The 12,682-nt window shown below is 40.5% G+C and overlaps 1 protein-coding gene across 2 annotated transcripts in view; it reads left to right on the top strand.

The window, feature by feature from the left end:
• The window catches only part of PIK3C2A (phosphatidylinositol-4-phosphate 3-kinase catalytic subunit type 2 alpha), a 93,645-nt gene that overhangs the window by 77,231 nt on the left and 3,732 nt on the right, over positions 1-12,682 (top strand). For both annotated transcript variants that reach the window (XM_084771560.1, XM_084771561.1), the window contains 10 exons: positions 40-176; positions 3,923-4,092; positions 4,624-4,780; positions 5,476-5,585; positions 7,524-7,731; positions 8,377-8,501; positions 10,049-10,166; positions 10,259-10,331; positions 10,904-11,013; positions 11,097-11,222. In XM_084771560.1, the coding sequence (XP_084627686.1) occupies positions 40-176; positions 3,923-4,092; positions 4,624-4,780; positions 5,476-5,585; positions 7,524-7,731; positions 8,377-8,501; positions 10,049-10,166; positions 10,259-10,331; positions 10,904-11,013; positions 11,097-11,222 (1,334 nt within the window). The remainder of the gene's footprint in view (positions 1-39; positions 177-3,922; positions 4,093-4,623; positions 4,781-5,475; positions 5,586-7,523; positions 7,732-8,376; positions 8,502-10,048; positions 10,167-10,258; positions 10,332-10,903; positions 11,014-11,096; positions 11,223-12,682) is intronic.

Here is a 12,682-nt window from a genome sequence, read left to right as displayed (position 1 = left end):
TGAAAGACTTACTTTGGGGTGATATTTTGTTTGTTAAAGGCATGGTGGAGTTAGTTCCTGCCTCGGATACTCTCAGGAAAATCCAAGTGGAATACGGTGTGACAGGATCCTTTAAAGATAAACCACTTGCTGAGTGGCTGAGGAAATACAATCCTTCTGAAGAAGAATATGAAAAGGTGATCAGCATGTTTCTTTATTCTAAAGAACTGTCAAAATAATAGTACAAAGGCTATTAATGCTTCTCGGAGCTATTACAATGTTAATATGGGTTAAAGAAGACTCATAATTACTTTGAATAGTAACCTAAGAAGACTCTAGTTTTGGCATGCTTTAATTAATGTGTTTTGAGGGGTTTTTTTGTTTGGTTGGTTTGGTTTGGTTTTTCTGAGACGGGGTCTCTGTTGTAGCCTTGACTGTCCTGGACTCACTTTGTAGACCAGGCTAACCTTGAACTCAAAGCTATCTGCCTGCCTCTGCCTTCCAAGTGCTGGGATTAAAGGCCTGCGCCACTACCACCCAGCTTAATTAATGTTTGTATTATCTTGTGAGAATTATGTTTCGGTATGGCATTTTAAAACTAAATTTGCTGCTGTTATTGTTTGTCTTTCCTCCCTTTTCCCTCTTGTCCCTTGTGTCCTCTGTTTGAACAGACCCAGTTTTAGCCAGGTACAAACATCTGTAATCCCAGCACTCAAAGAAGCAGAGGCAAGGGGATTTCTGAGTTCAAGGCAAGCCTGGTTCACGAAACAAGTCCAGGAAAGCCCACGGAGAAACCCTGTCTCATAAAACAAAACAAAAACCAGCCGGGCATGGTGGCACACGCCTTTAATCCGAGCACTCTAGAGGAAGAGGCAGGTGGATTGCTGTGAGTTCGAGACCAGCCTGGTCTACAAAGCAAGTCCAGGATAGCCAAGGCTACCGAGAGAAGCCCGGTCTCAAAAAACCAGGAAAAAAAAATTTTTTTTAATAAAATAATAAAAACAAACAAAAAGGACCCCAGTTTTAATGTCACTTAGCTACCTAGTGTAGGTATCATTTTTATAGACATTAAAGTGCTGTCTAGGGGGCTGGAGAGATGGCTCAGAAGTTAAGAGTACTGTTTGCTCTTCCAGAGGTCCTGAGTTCAATTCCCAGCAAGCACATAGTGGCTTACAACCATCTATAATGTGATCTAATGCCCTCTTCTGGCCTGCAGGCAGAACATTGTATACATAATAAATAAAGTGCTATCTTTGGGCCCATAGAGGTAAAGCAAGACAAATTTGTACACCGTGGGTCTTTTAGAGCGGTTTAGTTAGACCACTCTCATTTTAAAATTATTTTTGACAGGCTCTCTCTACATAGACCCTGGCTGTCCTGGAACTTACTATGTAAACCAGGCTGCCCTCAAACTCAAAAACTTCTGCCTTCCTCTGCCTCCATAGAGCTGGGATTAAAGGCCGCCTCATCTGGCTTCATTTTTTAGTTCTTTGTAGTCTTGGGAAGACAGTATTTCTTATTTTTAATATTGGCTTGTGCCAGGCATGGTGGTGCACGCCTTTAATCCTAGCACTCAGGAGGCAGAGGCAGGCGGATCGCTGTGAGTTCGAGGTCAGCCTGGTCTACAAAGGGAGTCCAGGACAGGAAACCCTGTCTTAAAAAACAAACAAACAAAACAAATATATATATAGGTTTTAAAAAAAAATAGTTGTATATAGAGATTGATGTTAATTATAGTGTGAACATTTTGTTGTCATCATTGTTGGCTATGGTTTCTAGAGGATTGTAAAATAAAATTAACCACAAAGACCGATAGAAATCCAGTATTTTGCTAGTATTAGCATTGTGGTACAAGCCTTCAGTCCCAGTCTTAGAAGACTGAGACAGGAGAATGGTGAATTTGACTGGAATACAGACCTTGCCTGAAAAGGAAAGAAAAAAAATCACATTATATTAATGCTTTAAAATACTCACTATGTGCATCTTACATGCTATATATCCTTCTGTGTTATGTTAGTAATCCCCAGGAATAGCAAGCCTAACTGAACCTTGACACTCTAGTCATGAGATGCAAACACAATTATTGAATGTTTTAAGATATAAATCGACTTTTCTTGTGTTCTAATATATGCTAGATAAACAGTGGCACATTAATATAATATAATATATATGTATATGTATATTAGCCCATAAACTGACTGACTTAAAATTACATTTATTTGTGTGTATGCTGGCATGAACCTTGCAGGCCAGAAGAGGGTGTTCAATCTGTAGCTGGAATTACAGGCAGTTGGGGCCTACCTGATGTAGGTGCTTGGAATCAAACTGATTCCATAGGAAGAACAAGTACTTGTAACTGCTGAGTCATATCTACAGCTCTGAGCTGACTTTCTTTACATATGTTCTCTATACTATTAGAGAGTAAAATTAATTTGATCTAGGTTAAAAATTATGTCCTCCATGTTGGGAATTGGGCCCAGAGTTCTGTGCATGCTAAGCAAGCATAAGATTAATTTATGTCATCGCCGGGCGTGGTGGCGCACGCCTTTAATCTCAGCACTCAGGAGGCAGAGGCAGGCGGATCGCTGTGAGTTCGAGGCCAGCCTGGTCTACAGAATGAGTCCAGGACCAGCCAAGGCTAACACAGAGAGACCCTGTCTCGAAAAAACAAAAAACAAACAAACAAAAAGATTAGTTTATGTCCCTTTGATAACCTCATTTACAACCATGATGCCTAAAAGCTGGTCATGAAGCTGGACGTGGTGATGCACACCTTTAATCCCAGCACTTGGGGAGGCAGAGGCAATCCAGGACAGTCAAGACTACACAGAGACCCTGTCTCAAAACAACAACAAACCGGGCGTGGTGGCGCACGCCTTTAATCCCAGCACTCGGGAGGCAGAGGCAGGCAGATCACTGTGAGTTCGAGGCCAGCCTGGTCTACAGGGTGAGTCCAGGACAGCCAAGGCTACACAGAGAAACCCTGTCTCGAAAACTCAAAAAAAAAAAAGAAAAAAAGAAAACAACAACAACAACAACAAAAAGCTGGTCATGAGCAGTTAATGCTTTGTTTGTTTGTTTGTTTGTTTGTTTGTTTTTCAAGACAGGAGTTCTCTGTGAAGCCCTGGCTATCCAGGAGCTTGCTCTATATACCAGGCTGGCCCCGAACTTAGAGATCTGCCTACTTCTGCCTCCTTAGTGCTAGGATTAAAGGTGTGAACCACCACTGCCCAGCTTATTCTCTTAAGTAGAGACTAGTAGGGTGCAACAGTGGCTGCCTTTTTGAAATATGAAAAAGGCTGGCTTTTATTTCCAGTGGGTATGCTGATACTGCTAAGAGAAGTTTGCAATCGTTTTATTTTTATTTTATACCTTTAATTTTTTTGTGTGTTTGGGTTTTTTTGAAACAGGATCTCATTCTAACTGGTCTGGAACTCATAGCAATCCTCCTGCTTCTACTTCTTGAGTGCTGGGATTATAGATGTGAGCTACTATACCCAGCTCTGCAAATAGTGTTGTTTGTTTTTTTGTTTGGGGTTTAGGGGATTTTTTTTTTTCCGTTTTGTTTTTTTGAGACAAGGTTTCTCTGTGTAGTCTTGGCTGTCCTGGACTCGCTTTGTAAACCAGGCTGGCCTTGAACTCACAGTGATCCACCTGCCTCTGCCTCCCCAGTGCTGGGATTAAAGGCGTGCACCACCACACCGGCACAAATAGTGTTTTTAAAGAGTGATGAATTGGGCTTGATGTAGTGGCACACACCTTTAATCCCCAGCACTCAGGAGGTAGAGGCAGGTGGATCTCTTTGAGTTTGAGGACAGCCAGAGCTACATAGTAAAACTTTATGTCAAAAGAAAGTGATAAATTGTTACTGCACATTAGCAAACTCTGCCTCGTTTAAGACATTTTTTTTTTCCTCTAACATAATTTTATGTCTTTATTTCAGGCTTCTGAGAACTTTATCTATTCTTGTGCTGGGTGCTGTGTAGCCACCTATGTTTTAGGCATTTGTGATCGGCACAATGACAACATAATGCTTCGAAGCACAGGACACATGTTCCACATTGACTTTGGAAAGTTCTTGGGCCATGCACAGATGTTTGGTAGCTTCAAAAGGTACTAATGTTGTTATTACCATCACTGAAGGGACATGCCCAGCCTGGTCTTCTTGCTGTGCTTTGCCGTGTGGCTCCTTTTGAACATAACTGGGGATGAAAAGGCCTTAAGAGATGACCGTGCCACAAATAGACAAAAGCAGTGTGCATGTAAAAAATGGGCATGTATTCTATTTACTCTAGTTCACGGTGTCTGCTAGAAATGGTTCCATTTGTATAAAGATAATGAACATAAGTTTCCTCTGCACATTTTTGTAACCACTGTTGAATCTCTCTTTGAGCATATATATTTCTAAGTAATCACTTTTGTGAAAATTTCATATTTAAGTTCTGTTCCCATGATGAAGTTGCAATGTAACAGTTTTCCTCAAAATGTAAATTTTTAAGTGTTAGGGAAATGCAAAACCGTTTGGTGCTGTTTCCTACTTGAAAACTGTTATCGCTCACATGGCTTCATTTGATAGCTTTGAACAGCAATGGCACCATTTATGCTGAGTGTGTCTGTAAGCTGCTCTGTGTGTACTTTCAACAGAGACCGAGCTCCTTTCGTGCTTACCTCTGACATGGCATACGTAATTAATGGAGGTGAAAAGCCCACCATTCGATTCCAGTTGTTTGTGGACCTCTGCTGTCAAGCCTACAACTTGATAAGAAAGCAAACAAACCTCTTTCTTAACCTTCTCTCACTGGTAACGTTTACAGACATTGAATTATAAGAACCTCTGTGTTTTAATAATTTTAAAAGGATGCTTTATGCTTTTGGCATAAAATTGGCTGTAGTGAGCATACACCTTTAATCCCAACACTCAGGAGGCAGGGTCTCCCTGTGATCTCTGTGAGTTCAAGGCCAGCCTGGTCTACAAGCAAGAGCAGGATAGCCAAGGCTACACAAAGAAACCCTGTCTCAAAACAAACAAAACAAAAACAAAAAATACAAAAAGTCAGGAGAGTGGTGACTCCACAGGGGAGAACAGTGGCAGCTGGAGTTGGGAAGGGGCATTCACTGCTGGTGGTCGGGTGCATGTGTGTCTCTAGATCTGGAATATCCAGGTGCGAGCATTCATTAAGCGTCTACTCAGGATATACACCTCCTAGATATACAGCACCTAAGTAAAGAGAACAAGAACAAACGGTGCTGAAGTTATTTTGACTGGAATTGTTATAGTAAACATAATCCTAGGAAGAAAATCTGGATTTTATGTGTTTGCTTCCAGAAATGGACTTTACTAGCAGAACTCCTGTGACTTTATAAGCTTTAGTTTTCTCATTTGTAAGAGTAACTTAAATACCCAAGACGTTAACAAACTCCTCAAGCGTATGATTTGTTCCCTTACTTCTAAGTACATGACCAACGGGAATATTAACAATTTCTTTCCTTCTACAGATGATTCCTTCAGGGTTGCCAGAACTTACAAGTATTCAGGATTTGAAATATGTTAGAGATGCTCTCCAGCCCCAGACTACAGATGCGGAGGCCACCATTTTCTTCACTAGGTAACAGTGTCAAGGCACAGAGGGCAGAGACACAGTGGAGGACGAGGAGTGCTTGTCCTTCCTTCCTGTTGTGAGGGCCTGGTGCTGCAGGAAAATGTTTGTTCCTCTCAAAGTGTAATCTCAGGGTATTCAATTCATGATTTCCACTGGATGAGTCCTGCTTAGAAACATATTTCTTTTTTTTTTTTCTTTTTTCTTTTTTTCTTTTTTTCTTTTTTTTTTTGGCACAGAATTTCTCTGTGTAGCCTTGGCTGTTCTAGACTCACTTTGTAGACCAGGCTGGCCTCGAACTCACAGTGATCCACCTGCCTCTGCCTCCTGAGCTGTAAACATGCCGAGCTGTAAACGTATTTCTAAGAAAAGTGTTTCCCACAATATTGTGCTTCTTTGAAAGCTTCTTTCTGAAATGATTATTTTTTTCAAGAATCTGCCATGATAGTTTCTCTGGATACCATAACCCAGCAGCAGACTGATACGCTAAGGCTGTAAACTGGTACTTCATGACACTATTTGAAGTGCATGCCAGCGAATGGCTAACATTTGAATGTCATTGTTGTTTTTAATAAAAACAGATCTTAGCAAACATTTTCTAAAGACCCAGTGACCATGTTCACTGACTTTTGCTGTCATGTCTTCTGGGCAAGGGAAAATGGAGCTCAGGTTAATGTGTGAAGTTGAGCTGAAATGAAGGAAGACAGCTTTTCAGTGCTTCCCAGCTTAACCTGCTGGTTTGACTGTTGATAGTTGTTATTGTGGTGTTGCTCCCCTCCCTGGGGCTGGGGACCAAACCCGGGACTGGGCTCCTTGCAAGCATTTAATGCTGAGCTAAGCCCTCAGTCTTTTGTGATTTTTGTGTTTAGTCAGTGGTTCCCCTAAGCCAAGCAAGTGCTGGATCACTGAACTACATCTTAGCCCTTAAATATGTTTCTGAATAGTGTAGCTCCTTTGGTGACCTAAATGTATTATCTAGGCCTGTCTCACAATGTGCTTCTTCAAACTCCATCATCTCAACACTTCCTTTCATAATTAAGTATTATCATGATTATCTGAGGGATGATTTGCCACCAAATTCTCCCATGCTGCTTAATAGAATTTTTAGTATGTAAGCAAAAATAATAGTCATCTTTTTAGTAATACATTTATAAGCCATCTTCTAGTTCTACAGCTCTTTGGTCTTGGGCCATGTATGACTCAAGAAATCTAGATGTTGTTTCCTTAATAAATATTTTTCTGTTGGAGTGAGATGGATTTTAACAGATTTTCTTTGTCCCAAAGAAAAAAAGAGAGTCCTTGGCAGATTGAAAACCTACTCAATTTTTCATTTTTTAAAAATATTTTTAGGGCCAAGCGTGGTGGCGTGCGCCTTTAATACCAGCACTCAGGAGGCAGAGGCAGGTGGATCACTGTGAGTTCGAGGCAAGCCTAGTCTACAGAGAGAGTCCAGGACAGCCAAGGCCACACAGAGAAAACCCTGTCTCAAAACAAAATTTTTTTTTTTTAATTTTTAAAATTATTTCTTGGGAGCTGGGCGGTGGTGGCGCACGCCTTTAATCCCAGCACTCGGAAGGCAGAGGCAGGCGGATCGTTGTGAGTTCGAGGACAGCCTGGTCTACAAACGGAGTCCAGGACAGCCAAGGCTACACAGAGAAACCCTGTCTCAAAAAAAAAAAATTATTTCTTGGGTGTGGTCTGTCTGCTTGCTTGCATGCATGGTAGAGGATAATAATGTATAGGGGCTGGTTCTTTTCCTTCTACACTGTGAGTCCTGGGGATTAGGTTTGGATCACTAGGCTTAGTAGTACATACCCTCACCTGGTGAGCCATCCCCAGAGCCTGCTCCTGCTTAATGTTTCAAAGGGAAGTGGTTTTTATTTTTTACTATCTTGAACTTAGCATGTGTCTCCACGAAAACTTAACAAGTTTCTGATTATTTTGTAGGCTGATTGAGTCAAGCTTGGGAAGTATTGCCACAAAGTTTAACTTCTTCATTCATAACCTTGCTCAGCTACGTTTTTCTGGTCTTCCTTCTAATGATGAGCCCATCCTTTCATTTTCACCAAAAACATACTCCTTTAGACAAGATGGTCGAATCAAGGAAGTCTCTGTTTTCACATATCATAAGAAATACAACCCAGATAAACACTATGTAAGTTTGTTCAGTGTGTGTAGATAATCATGTGTAAGGTTTTTTTGTCCTTTGTACATCTTCACTGACAAAGTTCTAAGCATTGATTCTGTTTGTGCTTGTTACTTCCATGAATGGTCCAAAAATTAGTAAATGCACTTAAAGAATATGATTATAATAGGATTTTTTTTTTTATTGTTAAGTTTGGGTAAAAAAAATCACAAGGGCCAGTCGGTTGTGGTGGCGCACACCTTTAATCCCAGCACTCGGGAGGCAGAGGCAGGCAGATCTCTGTGAGTTTGAGGCCAGCCTGGTCTACAAACAGAGTCCGGGACAGTCAAGGCTACACAGAGAAACCCTGTCTCAAAAAACAAAAAAAATAGGTGTGTGTGTGTACATACACAAAGCTTATTTTTATATACATACAATAACCATAAAGCTTGTTTTTTGTTTTTCTGTGACTGGGTCTTACAGTGTAGCATTGGTTGTCACAGAGCCATCTGCATAGACCAGGCTAGCCTCAAACTCACAGAGAGTCTCAAGTACTGAGATTAAAGGCTTGTGCCACTGTGTCCTGCCAAACCTTATTTTGAAGCAAATACAGGGTTTATATATTTTTTAAATTTCATTATAATGTAATATGCCTGCCATGTGATTTCTTTTCAGATTTATGTGGTCCGAATTCTGAGAGAAGGACACCTTGAACCGTCATTTGTATTCCGGACATTTGATGAGTTTCAGGAACTTCACAATAAGCTCAGTATTATTTTTCCATTGTGGAAGTTACCTGGGTATGTTCCTGGTTTTGCAAAAATTCATACTTATTTTCCTATGTAGAAACAATTTGTTTTTACATTTGATGAACAACTTTGGTTAACATTTAGTTCCAGGAGGCTGGAGAGATAGCTCAGAGGTTAGGGGCACTGACTGCTCCTCTAGAGGTCCTGAGTTCAATTCCCAGCAGCCACATGGTGGCTCCCAACCATCTACAGTGTGATCTGGTGCCCTCTTCTGGCCTGAAGGTGTATGTGCAGCCACAGCCCTGTATACATAATAATAAATAAATAAATCTTTTTTTTTTTTAATTAAGTATGTAACTTAAGCATACAGTGTCTTCAATTCCAAAACAACAAAGTGTGAGCTTTCCAGACTCCAGTTTTGTCACTTTGATGGTTCAGACACAGCAGTACCAATTAAGATAATGCAATTTTGTTTTTAATGTTTTGCATGCTACAGCTGTAGAAATCATCCATATGAGCCATACTGATCTCCTGTGATAAATAATAAGGCTGAGGTCAGGTGTGATGGCTCAGCAGATAAAGGCAGTTTCCTCCAGGCCTGACAACTCTGAACCACATGTGCCATAGCATAACCCTGACCTCTTGCAAAAAATGTCAAAATAAATTAATAATAATAACAATAATCTGGAGAAGTTACCACTATAATTCTTAGATGTAGTAATCTTAATGCTTAGCTTTTTTTTAAAAGATTATTTTTTGTTTTAAATTGTGTGTATGTATGTTTGCTTGCTTGCTGTGTTGTCTGAAGAGGTGTCAGGTATCCTGGAGCAGGAATTGCCCTGGCCATCGGGAGCTGACCAACATGGGTGCTGGGAACTGAACTCAGGATCTCTGCAAGAGCTCCTAACTGCTAAGCTGCTTCTTTTACCTCCAGTGCAAAGCTTTTTATCAATCTCCTCTTTAAAATCTCATATTTACTGTAGCTTAATGACCAGTAGATAGTCTTTGCTACATTCTTCTCAGAAAAGATTTCAAAAACAAGGAGGCAAAATGGGTATCAAAGTATGTTATTGCTGCATGTGGATCTCTATGAGTTCAAGACAAGTCAGGGATATATAGTGAGACCTTGTCTCTTAATATTTATAAGGTGTAGCTAGGTGGTGGTGGCATGTGTGTGTGTGTGTATATATATATATATATATATATATATATATATATATATATCTGCCTCCCAGTTTGTTTTGGGGTTATAGGCATGTGCCACCATACCCAGCTATATACACAAAAATATAATAGATTGGCCAGGCATGGTGGCACACACCTTTAATCCCAGCACTCAGGAGGCAGAGGCAGGCAGATCACTGCGAGTTTGAGGCCAGGCTGGTCTACAAAGTGAGTCCAGGACAGCCAAGGCTACACAAAGAAAAACCCTGTCTCGAAAAACCTATTAAAAAATAGATAGATACATAGATAGATTAAGACCCTACATTGGTATCTTAGGTATGTAACAAAGTATATTTCTAAGTATTGTTCATGAGTCCACAATACTTTCTGATGAAGTAATTTAAATCCCATTTGTTTTTGTTTTTCTTTTGTAGCTTTCCTAATAGAATGGTTCTAGGAAGAACACACATAAAAGATGTAGCAGCCAAAAGGAAAGTTGAATTAAACAGTTATTTACAGAGTTTGATGACCTCGTCACCAGATGTAGCAGAGGTGACCTTCCAATATAACAAGTAAATATAATGTACTCTATTTTTGTGTTATGTAATTTTTAACTAATGAACCTTTCTTCTCTTCAATCTTAGTGTGATCTCGTGTGCACTTTTTTTCATCCGTTACTTCGTGATGAGAAAGCTGAAGGAATAGCTAGGACTGCAGGTGGGATTACCCTGCTTCCTCCTGGCTTAACAGTTGGTGATGGCATGGATGTGGGTATGTGTAACTGCATGTGTATGTATGTAGAGGCTGGAAGTCAGCTTCGGGTGTTGGAGCTTTTTTTTTTTTAAATATTTATTTTATGTGTTTTGCCTGAAGTATATATGTTTACTACGTACATGCCTGCATGGGTCAGAAGAGAGGGTTGGTTTGCCTGGATCAAAAGTATGGATGGTTGTAAGCCATTGTTTGAATGTTGGGACTCAAACCCAGGCTTTATTTTAAGAACCACAAACTCTCTGTCTCTGTTTATCTATCTCCTTCCCTCCCTCCCTCTCTCCTTCCCTCCCTCCCTCTCTCCTTCCCTCCCTCCCTCTCTCCAGGGCAGTCTAAGCTAGTCTATTTCTGAGAAAAACTTAGCATTCTTAATAATTACCAAAAAAGGTACAAATGTCATATGAAGTTTACTTTCCCTATCGACTTCCGCACACCCTCTCCTCGTGCAGCAGTTGTGTGGTTGGAGTGTGAACCATTGCAGGCCATTGAGATAAAGCAGAAAGTATTTCTGTTTTCAGGTACAAGCCCCTTCAGCCCTGCTCTGGGACAGATAGGAGGGGCAGTGAAGTTATCTGTTTCTTACCGAAATGGCACCCTCTTCATCATGGTGATGCACATCAAAGATCTTGTGAGTGGCTACAAATGATGACTGTAGAACAAATCTGTACCTTAGTAGGAAGCACTGCTGTTAAGGGCCTGCTTTTCTTACAGGTTACTGAAGATGGGGCTGACCCAAATCCATACGTCAAAACATACCTGCTTCCTGATACCCACAAAACGTCAAAACGTAAAACCAAAATTTCACGTAAAACTAGGAACCCAACATTCAATGAAATGGTAAGCTAAACTGCATCTCTAAAAATTTCAGAGTGGTTGTTTTGAGATTTCGATACTTTTATTTCTGTAAGATGTATTTATTTGCCAGGCGTGGTGGCACATGCCTTTATTCCCAGCACTTGGAGGCAGAGGCAGGCGGATCGCTGTGAGTTCAAGGCCAGCCTGATCTACAAAGTGAAACCAGAACAGCCAAGGCTACACAGAGAAATCCTGTCTCGAAAAACACACAAACAAAAAAAGATGTACTTATTTTTATTTTTTGTGTATTTAGTGTTTTGTTGGCAGGTACATAAGTGCAATGTATGTGTGCCTGGTAACCACAGAGGCCAGAGGCTGGGACTGGTTTCTCTGGAACTGGAGTTTATAGGCAATTTTGAACTGTTATGTAGGTGCTGGGAATTGAACCCAGGACCACCTCAAGAGCAGCCTGTGCCATTAACTGCTGAGTTGTCTCTAGCTCTTCCTTGAATGCTTTATTGTCTTAGTAATCTCTTTCAGTGTCAGCCGAATAGTATTGAGCTTAACTGTTGCTGAGATACTCATAACCGACTGGCAGATCTATAGCCCATCAGTAACCAGTGAAAACCTGCTAAAATTCCCCCCATCTCGCTCCCTTACTTATTTTTTGGGTAGACACATTATTGTGTCTGGTCAGAAATTAGAAGATAACTTGAATTTTTATCAAGATGGTAATCTTATCAAAACCTGTTTTAAAAAAAAAAAAAGCCAGACATGGGCGAAAGAAAAGGCCCAGCACTTAAGAACAGTTGTTCTTTCAGTCCCCAACACCTACATCAGAGGGCTTAAAACTGCCTGTATCCAGTTTCAGGAGATCTGACACCATCTTCTGTCTTCCTCAGGCCATGTATGAATGACATACACATGAATTTTTTTTTAAAGATTTATGTATACAGTGTTTTGCCTACCATGTACACCTACACATCAGATAATATGATTGTAGATGGTTGTGAACCACCATGTGGTTGCTGGTAATTGAACTCAGTGCCTTTGGAAGAACAGCCAATGCCCTCAGCCTCTGAGCCCCCTCTCTGCCCTACATGAAAATTTTTAAATATTTAATAAATTTTAAAGAGGAAAAAGCTAGGTAGGATGGTAAATTCCTTTAGCTCTTTAAGGGTTGAAGCGGGAAGAATATAATGTGAATTCAAGGTCAGCCTGAATTACACAGCAAATTTGAGGTCAGCTATCTATATAGAGTCAGTCTCTCTCTCTCTCTCTCTCTCTCTCTCTCTCTCTCTCACACACACACACACACACACACACACACACACACACACAGCCCTATAGAGGGTCGTTCACTCTTTAAAAACATACGCAGTGCTTACCAATGAACACTTGGTGTTCACTCTTATAAAATAGCAGTGGATTTTTAGTGGATTATTCACTGGTTGATGTTTATACTGTCAAGACAATAAAACAATGAAATGCCAGCAAGTGTT

The sequence above is a fragment of the Acomys minous genome (assembly GCF_964271855.1).
Source record: "Acomys minous genome assembly, chromosome: 2".
Classification (NCBI taxonomy): domain Eukaryota; kingdom Metazoa; phylum Chordata; class Mammalia; order Rodentia; family Muridae; genus Acomys; species Acomys minous.
Note: the sequence above shows the minus strand (reverse complement) of the source record. Positions and strands in the feature narration are given on the sequence as shown.